Here is a 13,208-nt window from a genome sequence, read left to right on the forward strand (position 1 = left end):
TCAGCGTCTGTAGTTGAATTTGGCAAATAGGAAGTACTCAATAAAGGCTTATTGAACTGAGCTTCATCACAGTAGAAGCTGTATTATCAGATGTGATCGGAAGTGATATTTATTCTGTTAATTTTTAAAGAGTCAAAGCTATAATTATTGAAAAATATATATACCCGCCTTTAAGTTTTATTTTAATTGAAGCATAGTGGTTTAATCTTTGACAATGATTTGATGCAGAGCATGGCCTTTGAATATAGTACCCTAATTATAGTTCTGATTAGTCTTTTTTGCCTTGAAAAACAAACAGAAAATTTTAAACCTTAAAATGAAAACGATTTATTTAAAACAGAAGCACTTGGAAAGAACTTCAAGACATGAATACAGAATTTTCCCTAATTTGTAACATATATATGCACAGATATCAAGAGTAATTTTTATTAGCAACTCAATTTTATTAAGTCTGTTTTAAACATTTCTTGAAATATTTTAAATAGTTTTTATAGAAACAGTAGCTGACTTTTTGCAGTCATATTTATGTTAACTAAATGCAGTGGCATTAACAAGTTTGGGAACAAACAAACATAACTGATTGGTTCTTATTAAGCATATACTTCAACTATTTGGATTAGAAATACAAAGAAGTACTGAAGAGTAGCTAACCAGCTCTGAGCATTAAAGCTTATCCCTAGCATCCATAATACATTTTATGCAAAAAATGGAGAATATTGATTAATCTAGTAAATCACTTAGTGTAGGGAATTTACGAGAATTTATGCTTGTTTTTTTTTTTTTTTCTGTTCCAAAATTTCATCAATTCTAGATAGAGCTTAGGCAAGGTCTAGTATATCTTGCCACAGGATTTCATAAATTTGTTCTTAAAACTCAGTGCTTTAAAATGTCTTACTGTTTTTTCAAGTCACTCTGGCCCCCCACAAAGAATTTCATGCTAATTGTTTGTTTTTGTTTGTTTGTTTGTTTTAATTTCAGTGGTAGGAATGGGATCCTGGTGCTTCCACATGACTCTGAAATATGAAATGCAGGTCAGTAATGACAAAATTTACTAAATGCTTATTTCTCTTAATCCAGAGACACTTCATGTTTGAGGAAAGAGCGAATTTCTAGAGTGATATTGAGACAAGAGAAGAAAGATGAGATCTGTAATCCCTGGAGTTTTTACTTCAGGCCAAAGGATCCAGGTTGAATAAGTGAAGTAAAGAGGCAAGCAAAGAAGTGGTCCAGAGAGAAACTAAGCAAGAGCAGTATGAGTTTTTGACCACCTCTCTTAAGGCATGTATGGCTTTAGAGCAGGATCAGAAAGTGAAATGCCATACAGACATCCTGGTAAGATAAAATCAGTTCACCAAAACAATGTATTCTTATTCTTAGCTGCTATATTCCCTTATGTCTCTTTTATGGTGTCCAGTTGAATGGTCTGGTTCCTTTAACTAGCAGGGTTTTAAAGCTATGCTAGGATTTATATTTACTGTCCTTGCTCTAAGGGGGCCATATAGGTTGTCCTGAATCTTTTAACCTCTTTGTTCCCCATTACTAACCCAGAATCTTCTAGAATAACACCGTCCAATAGAAATATAGTGTTGAGGTTCGTGTTGAGGTTTGACAGAAAAAAAAATTCTGTAAAGCAATTATCCTTCAATTAAAAAATAGATTTGAAAAAAAATATAATGTGAACTACTTGTATAATTTCCAGTAGTTTCCAATAGTCACATTTTAAAAAGCCACATTAAAAAGAAATAGGTGTAATTAATTTTAATAACATATTTTACCTCAGTATATCCAAAGTATTGCTACTATTTCAACATATAATATAAAAATCTATTAATGAAATGTCTCACAGCCTAAAATTGGGTATATATTTCACACTTGCAGTGTATTTCAGTTTAGATTACTCCAAATGCTCAATAACCACATATGCCTAGTACCTGCTGTATTGGATAGTGCTAATCTGGAAGGATCTGTTTATATAACAGTCTATGAATTATTAGTTACAGCTATATTAAAATATGAGTGACATTCTATAAAACAAGTGGCCTGTAATCTTCAAAAGTATCCATGATCATAAAGTGAAAAGACCGAGGAACTGTTCAAGATTAAAGGAGACTAAAAAGACATGAGAAGTAAATACACTGTATAATTCTGGACTGGATCCTGTGAATGTTTATATGTGTGCATGTATGTGTGTGTGTGCATGCGCTTATACTTATGATATTGTTGGGACACTTAGAAAAATTTAATGGGGTCGGAGGATTATGTAGTAGTAATTAATCTATGTTGATTTCTTGATTTTGTTGGTGGTATTGTGGATATGTAGGTTCTTTCCCCACTGAAATATCGTGGCACCCCTGTCAAAATCAATCAATTATACATTTATGAGTTTATTTTTTGACTCTTGATTCAACTCTTTGTTCAATTCCACTGACCTTGATTCAGGTAGGTTTGTGGTAAATTTTGAAATTGGGAGCTGTGAATCCTCCAAATTTATTCTTTTTAAAATTGTTTAATCTATTTTGGGTCCCAGGCATTTATCAATTTCTGCAAAGTTAGTTGGGATCTTGGAAGTCAGTCAGTCAGTTCAGTCATTCAGTCATGTCTGACTCTTTGTGACCCCATGGACTGCAGCCCACCAAGCCTCCCTGTCTTGTCACCAACTCCCGGACTTTACTCAAACTCATGTCCATTGACTTGGTGATGCCATCCAACCATCTCATCCTCTGTTGTTCCCTTCTCCTGTTGTCCTCAATCTTTCCCAGCGTCAGGGTCTTTTTCAGTGAGTTAGTTCTTAGCATCAGGTTGCCAAGTATTGGAGTTTCAGCTTCAGCATCAGTCCTTCCAATGAATATTCAGGACTGATTTCCTTTAGGATGGACTGGTTGGATCTCCTTGCAGTCCAGGGGACTCTCAAGAGTCTTCTCCAACACCACAGTTCAAAAGCATCAATTCTTCTGCACTCAGCTTTCTTTATAGTCCAACTCTCACATCCATACATGACTACTAGAAAAACCGTAGCTTTGACTAGATGGACCTTTGTTTGCAAAGTAATGTCTCTGGTTTTTCATATGCTGTCTAGGTTTGTCATAGCTTTTATGCAGCAGAGCTACAGTGATATTTTCTTTAGATTTATTGTTCCTAGGTGGCTGCTACATGGGTTCCAGTTCTGATTCAACCATTTTACTGGCTATTTAAGCATAGTCATGCCATTTAATCTTGCTGAGCCTTAATTTTTTCATTTATCTAATGAGTCTAATAATACCTATAGGAGTATTATGAGGATCAGTTGTTTGGCATATGAAAGGACCATCATAGGATCTATTAATTAAGTGTCTAATAAATGTTAATTTCCTTCCTTTTTCTTCAGTCAGTCAGAATGTTTGAACCACCATTACTGATCCATGGTTAGTGATTCATTCCTGTAAGTAGTAGTGAGTCGTGTGTGCCCTTATGGAGGCTTTTCCTGACTCCTTCCTCGTGATCATTGTGTCACGTTTTTGTGGCAGCCAGTCAAGAGCAGTACATTTGGGAGTAGGATTAAAGACACAGCATTATAGAGATAATTGGTGTGGGCAGATTGCCTTCACATAAGGGGTGAAAAGTACCAACCAAAGGACAATTTAGAATCATAGAACCTTAATATTAAAAGAGATTTTTAAAATTTAGTCCAAACTTGTAAATTTTAGAAATGGAAGAATAGCCTAAGAGAGGGAAAGTTATCTGACTGGAAGTTAGGGACAAGATTAGGACGCACATTTGTTTTGTTTTGTTTCATTTTAGGACTTTATCTTGCATTGATGACTATAGGAGCTTTAAGGTTTTAGGAGACTTCGCCCAGGTTTTCTTTTCATCTATTTACTCATTCAGTTCATTCTTTTATGCACTCACTAACTGATATATACAGTTACTGATAATCCTGGGGAGGGTAGAAATTGAAGAAATTTTTTCTTTGTGTTCTTCTGCTCTTTCTGTCGGAGAAGGCAATGGCATCCCACTCCAGTACTCCTGCCTGGGAAATCCCATGGGCGGAGGAGCCTGGTAGGCTGCAGTCCTTGGGGTCGCGAAGAGTCGGACATGACTGAGCGACTTCTCTTTCACTTTTCACTTTCATGCATTGCAGAAGGAAATGGCAACCCACTCCAGTGTTCTTGCCTGGAGAATCCCAGGGACGGGGGAGCCTGGTGGGCTACTGTCTATGGGGTCACACAGAGTTGGACACGACTGAAGTGACTTAGCAGCAGCAGCAGCTCTTTCTATGTATTCTGTAATGAGCATGAAATATGTTTGATGTTAGTGGAAAAATGCTAGTAAAAGAATATTCATGTATTCCAACTAAGTAAGAATAATTATATTTATCCTAGAAACTAAAACCAAAGAAAAATGTTTGTTCACTTATAACTTTGTTTATAATACAAAAATAAAAATAGCTTAAATGTTAGGTAGTAATATAAACAATATCAGACTTTATAATGTCAACAGCAGATGTTCTGGTTATAAATAAATACTACCCTTCTTTCTCCTTTGCTCCCTATCTCAGTGAATGAAACCACCTTACATCCAAAACCCAAACCAAAACCTGTGATTCATTTCTAATTTCTCCTGCTTTTCTCACTTCTAGAAACTCTAAAACCTCTTGATTCAACTTCTGTATAATAACTCTTGAGTGCATCTACCTCTGGCTCTCTCCATCTGCCTCTGCCTTAATATATTATCGCCAACCCAGATTCCTATAACTGGTTCCTAACTGATGTCCCTGCCTCCCCCATCAGCCTTTTGTCACTGAAATAGAAATACTCTTATCTTTTTCCCTTCAGAGCATTCTCCACACATATCTGACCAGACACCACATATTTACTACTGTACTAGGCATCTCAGGCTGTATATTGTCACCCTGCTTATTTAACTTATATGCAGAGTACATCATGAGAAACGCTGGGCTGGAAGAAGCACAAGCTGGAATCAAGATTGCCGGGAGAAATATCAATAATCTCAGATATGCAGATGACACCACCCTTATGGCAGAAACTGAAGAGGAACTAAAAAGCCTCTTGATGAAAGTGAAAGAGGAGAGCGAAAAAATTGGCTTAAAGCTCAAAATTCAGAAAATGAACATCATGGCATCTGGTCCCATCACTTCATGGGAAATAGATGGGGAAACAGTGTCAGACTTTATTTTGGGGGGCTCCAAAATCACTGCAGATGGTGATTGCAGCCATGAAATTAAAAGACACTTACTCCTTGGAAGGAAAGTTATGACCAACCTAGATAGCATATTCAAAAGCAGAGACATTACTTTGCCAACAAAGGTCCTTCTAGTCAAGGCTATGGTTTTTCCAGTGGTCATGTATGGATGTGAGAGTTGGACTGTGAAGAAAGCTGAGCGCTAAAGAATTGATGCTTTTGAACTGTGGTGTTGGAAAAGACTGTTGAGAGTCCCTTGGACTGCAAGGAGATCCAACTAGTCCATTCTAAAGGAGATCAGTCCTGGGTGTTCATTGGAAGGACTGATGCTAAAGCTGAAACTCCAATACTTTGGCTACCTGACGCGAAGAGTTGACTCATTGGAAAAGACTTTGATGCTGGGAGGGATTGGGGGCAGGAGAAGAAGGGGATAACAGAGGATGAGATGGCTGGATGGTGTCACCGACTCAATGGACATGAGTTTGAGTGAACTCTGGGAGTTGGTGATGGACAGGGAGGCCTGGCGTGCTGCGATTCATGGGGTTGCAGAGAGTCGGACACAACTGAGCAACTGAGCTGGACTGAGTCATCTCAGGCTGCCATTACAAAATACCATAGACTAGATGGTTTAAACAATAGATTTTTATCAGGGTATCACCATTATCAGATCTGGTGAGACAGCTTTCTTCCTGGCTTGGAGTCAGCCACCTTCTTGTTAGTTTTCTAGTGTCTCTTCTTAGAATGGCATTAATTCCATCATGAGGGCCCTCAGGACCTCATCTCAACCTGATTACCTCCCAAAAGACTCATCTCCAAATACCATCAGATTGGGGGTTAGACCTTCAGCATATGAATTTGTGTTTGACACAAACATTCAGTTTGTAACAACTCTATTATCTTCTGTATTCTTGATGCTCTGGCACATGAATATACGAGGGATAGCCATATAGCAACACTACTCAGCCTGAACTGTGCCTTTTATATGCAAACTAACCAATTCAGAACCCATTCTCTAAACTACCTCTTACACTCCAGGAGGCTGTATTTCTCTGCCCTAATCATTTTAGTGCCAGGTACCTGGTAGTGCCAGCCATGAATTCAGAAGACAGTTGCTTCTTGGCAGGAAAGCAATGACAAACCTAGACACTGTGTTGAAAAGCAGAGACATTACTCTGCTGAGAAAGGTCCATGTAGTCTTTACAGTGGTTGCATACGGTTGTGAGAGCTGGACTATAAGGAAGGAAGAACACCAAAGAATTGATGCCTTCCAACTGGTGCGGGAGAAGACTCCTGAAAGTCCCTTGGACAGCAGGGAGATCAAACCAGTCAATCTTAAGGGAGATCAACCCTGAATATTCACTGGAAGGACTGAGGCTGAAGCTGAAGCTCCAGTATTTTGGTTATCTGAGGCACACAGCCGACTCATTGGAAAAGTCCCTGATGCTGGGAAAGATTGAGGGCAGAAGGAGAAGAGGGTGTCAGAGGATGAGATGGCTGGATGATATCACTGATGTAATGAACATGAACTTGGGCAAACTCTGGGAGATGGTGAGGTACAGGGAGGCCTGGTATGCTGCAGTCCTTGAGGTTGGAAAGAGTTGGACTAGGTGCTTGAACAGTAGTAGCAACAACCAGATAACTAGAGATAACGCCTATATCCTAGAGCCCCTTGAAGTTATTCAAATTAGTCAATTCTAAACCTGCTTACCTTCCCTTGCCTTGCATTTCTTAGGGAAACAGCTATAAAGGCTCTTGCCCATACCTTCCTCTTGCTCTTTCTGCCTCCTGACTGACCCTGGTGCTTTCCTGTGCTGTTCTGCATGGCAAGTTCTTTCTTGGGAACTGTGAATAGCAAACTATCTTTTCCTTCTTTTCTTTTTGAAGGGGGAAAGTTCCCCCTTAATTTTCACCTCCTATTTTGTTTGTTTGCTTGTTTTTGACCTTGCCACAGAGCTTGCAGAATCTTAGCTCCCCAACCAGGGAGCTAACTCGGGCCCTAACACTGGTAGTTCAGAGTCGTAACCAGTGGACCACCAGGAAATTCCTTTTCAGTGGCAGTCATCTCCTGATCTATTGGCTTCACCATACCTGAATAATAATAAAATTTATATTACAAAACATACTACCACAGTGCTGTGAACTGAATTGTGTCCCCTTAAAAATCACATGTTGACTGTTTGCAGATGATAGGATACTTACATAGAAAATCCTAAAGCAACATCAGAAAACTCTCGGAGCTCATCAATGAATCTGATAAAGTTACAGGATACAGAATTAATATATAGAAATTTGTTGCATTTCTGTGCACTAAAAAAGAAATATCAGAAAGAGAAATTGAGATAATCCCATTTACTATCACAGCAAAAAGAATAAAATACCTAGGAATAAAGCTACCTACTGAGGCAAAGCTTCCCTGGTGACTCAGCTGGTAAAGAATCCACCTGCAATGCTGGAGACCTGGGTTCGATCCCTGGGTTGGGGAGATCCCCTGGAGAAGGGAATGGTTACCCACTCCATTGTTCTGGCCTGGAGGACTCCATGGACCATATAGTCCGTGGGGTCGCAAAAAGCTGGATGCGACCGAGTGACTTTCACTTCACTTCACAGAGGCAAAAGACCTGTACTCGAAAACTATAAGACCATGATAAAAGAAACTGAAGATGACTCAAGCAGGTAGAAAGATATGTCTTGTTCTTAGATTGGAAGAAACAGTATTGTTAAAATGACCATACTGCCCAAGGTGACCTATAGATTCAGTGCAATCCCTAATAATACATTTTTCACAGACTTGAAAGGAGAAGTTTAACATTTTAAATGGAAATACAAAAGACCCATTTAGATGTTTAATGTAAAGTCAGTAGATCCTGGTACAGAACTTTAAATAAAGGAATCTTCAAACTGGTGGTCGATTTACCTGCAGCTTGTCATTGTGTTATACCAGTGGTTTTGAACATTTAAAGGTGACTCAAGTGAAAGGATTTGGAGGCAACATAATATAAAAGAGTCCCTTCAAAATCTGGCTCTGTTACTTATTAGCATTGTGATCTTTGAAATGTTACTTAAACCATCTAAGCCTCAGGGTTTTTATCTTGGAATGTAGATAATAGTTCCTACCTTAGGATTGTGCAAATTAAATGAGATAATGAATGTGAAACATTTAATCATAATACCTTGCACAAATGCTTTCATTTTCATTATTCCAGTAATTTACTAGAATGTATCGCTTTGCATAAATACTCTTCCTTCTCCCTAGAATGCCTTTCTTTGCCATCTCACTTCATTTCCTGCCACTACTTTTTCTGGCTTCTTTTGCTTCTTTTTTGGGAATACTTGCTGTGTATTTAATCACTTATTTTTCATTCCCTCTACCTCAATAGACTGTGAATTCCCTGAGGGCAATTATGTGATTATGTCTTCTTTTCTTCATATCCTCAGCTCCTAACATGTTGCCTAGCATATAGTAGTATATTATTAAGGAATTCATTAAATGCATATCTAGTGAATAAATTCTATAGGATTGGTTTAAGGATTAGAAATACACCCTCCCCCCCGCCAAAAAAGAAATAACTATCATAACACTTAGCTGGACACTGTCCAGCTTGTCGTTTAATATATAATAGCTATAGTTGTTATTATTGCTAATAATATTTTTCAGAGACATACTTTGACTTCACTTACATTAACTGACTTTCCTAGCCATTACTATCTCTTCTTATATATATGCGTGGTTGTTCAGTTGCTCAGTCTTGTCTGACTTTGCAACACCGTGGACTGTAGTACGCCAGGCTTCCCTGTCCTTCACCATCTCCTGGAGCTTTCTCAAACTCATATCCATTGAGTCAGTGATGCCATCCAGCCATCTCATCCTGTGTCATCCCCTTCTCCTCCTGCCCCCAATCCCTCCCAGCATCAGAGTCTTTTCCGATGAGTCAACTCTTCGCATGAGGTGGCTGGAGTACTGGAGTTTCAGCTTTAGCATCATTCCTTCCAGAGAAATCCCAGGGCTGATCTCCTTCAGAATGGACTGGTTGGATCTCCTTGCAGTCCAAGGGACTCTCAAGAGTCTTCTCCAACACCACAGTTCAAAAGCATCAATTCTTTGGCGCTCAGCCTTCTTCACAGTCCAACTCTCACATCCACACATGACTACTGGAAAAACCCTAGCCTTGACTAGATGGACCTTAGTCGGCAAAGTAATGTCTCTGCTTTTGAATATGCTATCTAGGTTGGTCATAACTTTTCTTCCAAGGAGTAAGCGTCTTTTAATTTCATGGCTGCAGTCACCATCTGCAGTGATTTTGGAGCCCCCCAAAATAAAGTTTGACACTGTTTCCACTGTTTCCCCATCTATTTCCCATGAAGTGATGGGACCGGATGCCATGATCTTCGTTTTCTGAATGTTGAACTTTAAGCCAACTTTTTCACTCTCCTCTTTCACTTTCATCAAGAGGCTTTTTAGTTCCTCTTCACTTTCTGCCATAAGGGTGGTGTCATCTGCATATCTGAGGTTATTGATATTTCTCCCGGCAATCTTGATTCCAGCTTGTATTTCTTCCAGTCCAGCGTTTCTCATGATGTACTCTGCATATATTAGGTGCTATAGGATGAAGAAAAAAATGCGAAAGAGTACTGATAGGACCTATCGCCTGTATATGGTGGACATCATTCCTTGATGGAGGCATTTTATCATAGTTTATGATGCTGAAATATCCAAGCTGAGCAGTGAGTCAGGCATCTTACTTAAATATGTACATTAAGACAGATAGATGGCTAGATAAGTTCATTGTTCAAAAACAATAATCTAAATATACACGCTCAGAATAAATTAGATGATGATATATATATGAGAATTAGTAAAATGTATTAGATAATAAGAGGTGACCATCTTAGTCATTCTGATGTTTTATTTTGGATTTGAATAATAATTGCAGCTCTACAGTATTCAAGTCCTATTACCTGTTTCTTTTAGCTATTGGATGAACTCCCAATGATCTACAGCTGTTGTATATTTGTATACTGCATGTAAGTATTTACGTTTAAAATTCATTTACTTGATATTGCCCCCCCCCCCCCCCCCCGGGGGTTCATGTTTGGGAACGCATGTACACCCGTGGTGAATTCATGTCAATGTATGGCAAAACCAATACAGAATTGTAAAGTAAAATAAAAAATTAATTAATTAAAAAATAAAATTCATGTTTCATAGGGAATTAACATAACTAATGCAGTTATATTACTGGGAGATTAAAACACTGTAGAAGATTATAACTTTTGTGATTTTAACACAGAGTATAATCTTTTGGAAATTATACTAACAATGTTTATGAATTTGTATGATCTCAAATATATTATCCAAAATCTATAACATTTTTCTACTTTGTACCTTGAATTATGCAGGGCAGCAAGTTATCTCTAAATTTTCACAGTTGTACAAGATAAATGGATATTGTCCCCATTTTATCTAAGAATATAAGCAGAGCTTATGCTGAGATGACTTGCTTAAGGTCATGCAGTTAATGACCTACAAGTTTAATAAAGTTAACTTTTAAAGTATACCTTCTGTTCCCTAGTATTAATATTTCAAACTTGTCTGAACTTCTTATGTGATGGTTATCTGATTCTTTTCAACCAGATCATCATTGCTAGCTCAAGAATATCTTCTTCTAAAGATATGTAAAAATAAAAAGTTTTCATATGTATACTATGGTTGATTCATGTTGATGTTTGACAGAAAACAACAAAATTCTGTAAAGCAACTATGACCAACCTAGACAGCATATTAAAAAGCACAGACATTACTTTGCTGACAAAGGTCTGTCTAGTCAAAGCTATGGTTTTTCCAGTAGTCATGTATGGATGTGAGAGTTGGACTGTAAAGAAAGCTGAGCACGAAGAACTGACGCTTTTGAACTGTGGTGCTGGAGAAGACTCTTGAGAATCACTTGGACTGCAAGGAGATCCAACCAGTCAATCCTAAAGGGAATCAGCCCTGAATATTCACTGGAAGGACTGATGCTAAAGCTGAAGCGCCAATACTTTGGCCACCTGATGGGAAGAAATGACTCATTGGAAAAGACCCTGATGCTGGGAAAGATTGAAGGCAGGGGAGGAAGGGAACAACAGAGGATGAGATGGCTAGATGGCATCACTGACTTGATGGACATGAGTTTGAGCCAGCTCTAGGAGTTGGTGATGGACAGGGAAGCCTGGTGTGTTGCAGTCAATGGGGTCACAAAGAGTCGGACGTGACTGAGTGACTGAAATGAACTGAAAAAATAAATAACTTTTAAAAAAATTAAAAATAATTTGAAAAAATATATTATTAAAAAGAACTCATCAGAAACTGTTTCTGTAAATAACCAGAAGTAATTATTTTAGGCTCTCTGGGCCTGTGGTCTTTGTTGGAAGTCTTCAGCCTCTGTTGCTGCTGCTGCTGCTGCTAAGTCGCTTCAGTCATGTCCGACTCTGTGTGACCCCATAGATGGCAGGCCACCAGGCTCCCCCGTCCCTGGGATTCTCCAGGCAAGAACACTGGAGTGGGTTGCCATTTCTTTCTCCAATGCATGAAAGTGAAAAGTGAACGTGAAGTCGCTCAGTGGTGTCCGACTCTTCGCGACCCCATGGACTGCAGCCCACTAGGCTCCTCCATCCATGGGATTTTCCAGGCAAGAGTACTGGAGTGGGGTGCCATTGCCTTCTCCTCTGCTATTATAGCATAAAAGCAGCCACAGATAAGCTATAAACCAATGGGTGTGACAGTGTTCCAGTACATTTTATTTACAAAATCAGGCTTAGGTTGAGAAACTGGTTTTTGCACTGTGGTTTAAATATCAATAACCTCAGATATGCAGATGACACCACCCTTATGGCAGAAAGTGAAGAGGAACTAAAAAGCCTCTTGATGAAAGTGAAAGAGGAGAGTGAAAAAGTTGGCTTAAAGCTCAATATTCAGAAAACAAAAATCATGGCCTCTGGTCCCATCACTTCATGGGAAATAGATGGGGAAACAGTGTCAGACTTTATTTTAGGGGGCTCCAAAATCACTGCAGATGGTGATTGCAGCCATGAAATTAAAAGACATTTACTCCTTGGAAGGAAAGTTATGACCAACCTAGATAGCATATTCAAAAGCAGAGACATTTCTTTGCCAACAAATGTCCATGTAGTCAAGGCTATGGTTTTCCAGTGGTCATGTATGGATGTGAGAGTTGGACTGTGAAGAAAGCTGAGCACTGAAGAATTGATGCTTTTGAATTGTGGTGTTGGAGAAGACTCTTGAGAGTCCCTTGGACTGCAAGGAGATCCAACCAGTCCATTCTGAAGGAGATCAGTCCTGGGTATTCTTTGGAAGGACTGATGCTAAAGCTGAAACTCCAGTACTCCAGCCACCTCATGTGAAGAGTTGACTCATTGGAAAAGACTCTGATGCTGGAAGGGGTTGAGGGCAGGAGGAGAAGGGGACAACACAGGATGAGATGGCTGGATGGCATCACTGACTCGATGGACACGAGTTTGAGTGAACTCCAGGAGTTGGTGATGGAAAGGGAGGCCTGGCGTTCTGCAATTCATGGGGTCGCAAAGAGTCAGACATGACTGAGCGACTGAACTGAACCCCAATCTAGAAAAATATGTCATCAGCCCATCTGTGACAGTGCAGATTTGGGCACTTAGAAAGCCTAAGATCAAAAACAAGGAAATTCTAGCTATTGTTTTCTGAAACCTGTTCTTAAGACTGAGAGTAGGGTCTGTGCTCTCCATGACATTGTTTGTCTATATTTTCTGTCTATATTGTCTATATTGTCTATTCTGTCTATATTGTCTATATTTCTATATGATCTATATTTTCTGTCAAAACTATATTTATTGAAAGAAAAAGTAACAATGAGCATTGATAAAACTAATATCCTGATACACCTGTACCTGCGTGAGACAAAGTTGAGAGCAGATAATTTAATAAAAGTATCCAGATGAGTACTGTAAGAAAGGGAGAACAGAAGAATACTGCTTTCTTCCCTTATTTGAAATCAGGT

The 13,208-nt window shown here is 38.9% G+C and overlaps 1 protein-coding gene across 2 annotated transcripts in view; it reads left to right on the top strand.

The window, feature by feature from the left end:
* ACER3 (alkaline ceramidase 3) overlaps positions 1-13,208 on the top strand; it is a 133,479-nt gene that overhangs the window by 61,252 nt on the left and 59,019 nt on the right. For both annotated transcript variants that reach the window (XM_040258905.1, XM_040258906.1), the window contains exons 3-4: positions 979-1,031; positions 10,148-10,200. In XM_040258905.1, coding sequence (XP_040114839.1) covers positions 979-1,031; positions 10,148-10,200 — 106 coding nt within the window. The remainder of the gene's footprint in view (positions 1-978; positions 1,032-10,147; positions 10,201-13,208) is intronic.

Source organism: Oryx dammah, unplaced genomic scaffold (assembly GCF_014754425.2).
Source record: "Oryx dammah isolate SB20612 unplaced genomic scaffold, SCBI_Odam_1.1 HiC_scaffold_17, whole genome shotgun sequence".
NCBI lineage: Eukaryota > Metazoa > Chordata > Mammalia > Artiodactyla > Bovidae > Oryx > Oryx dammah.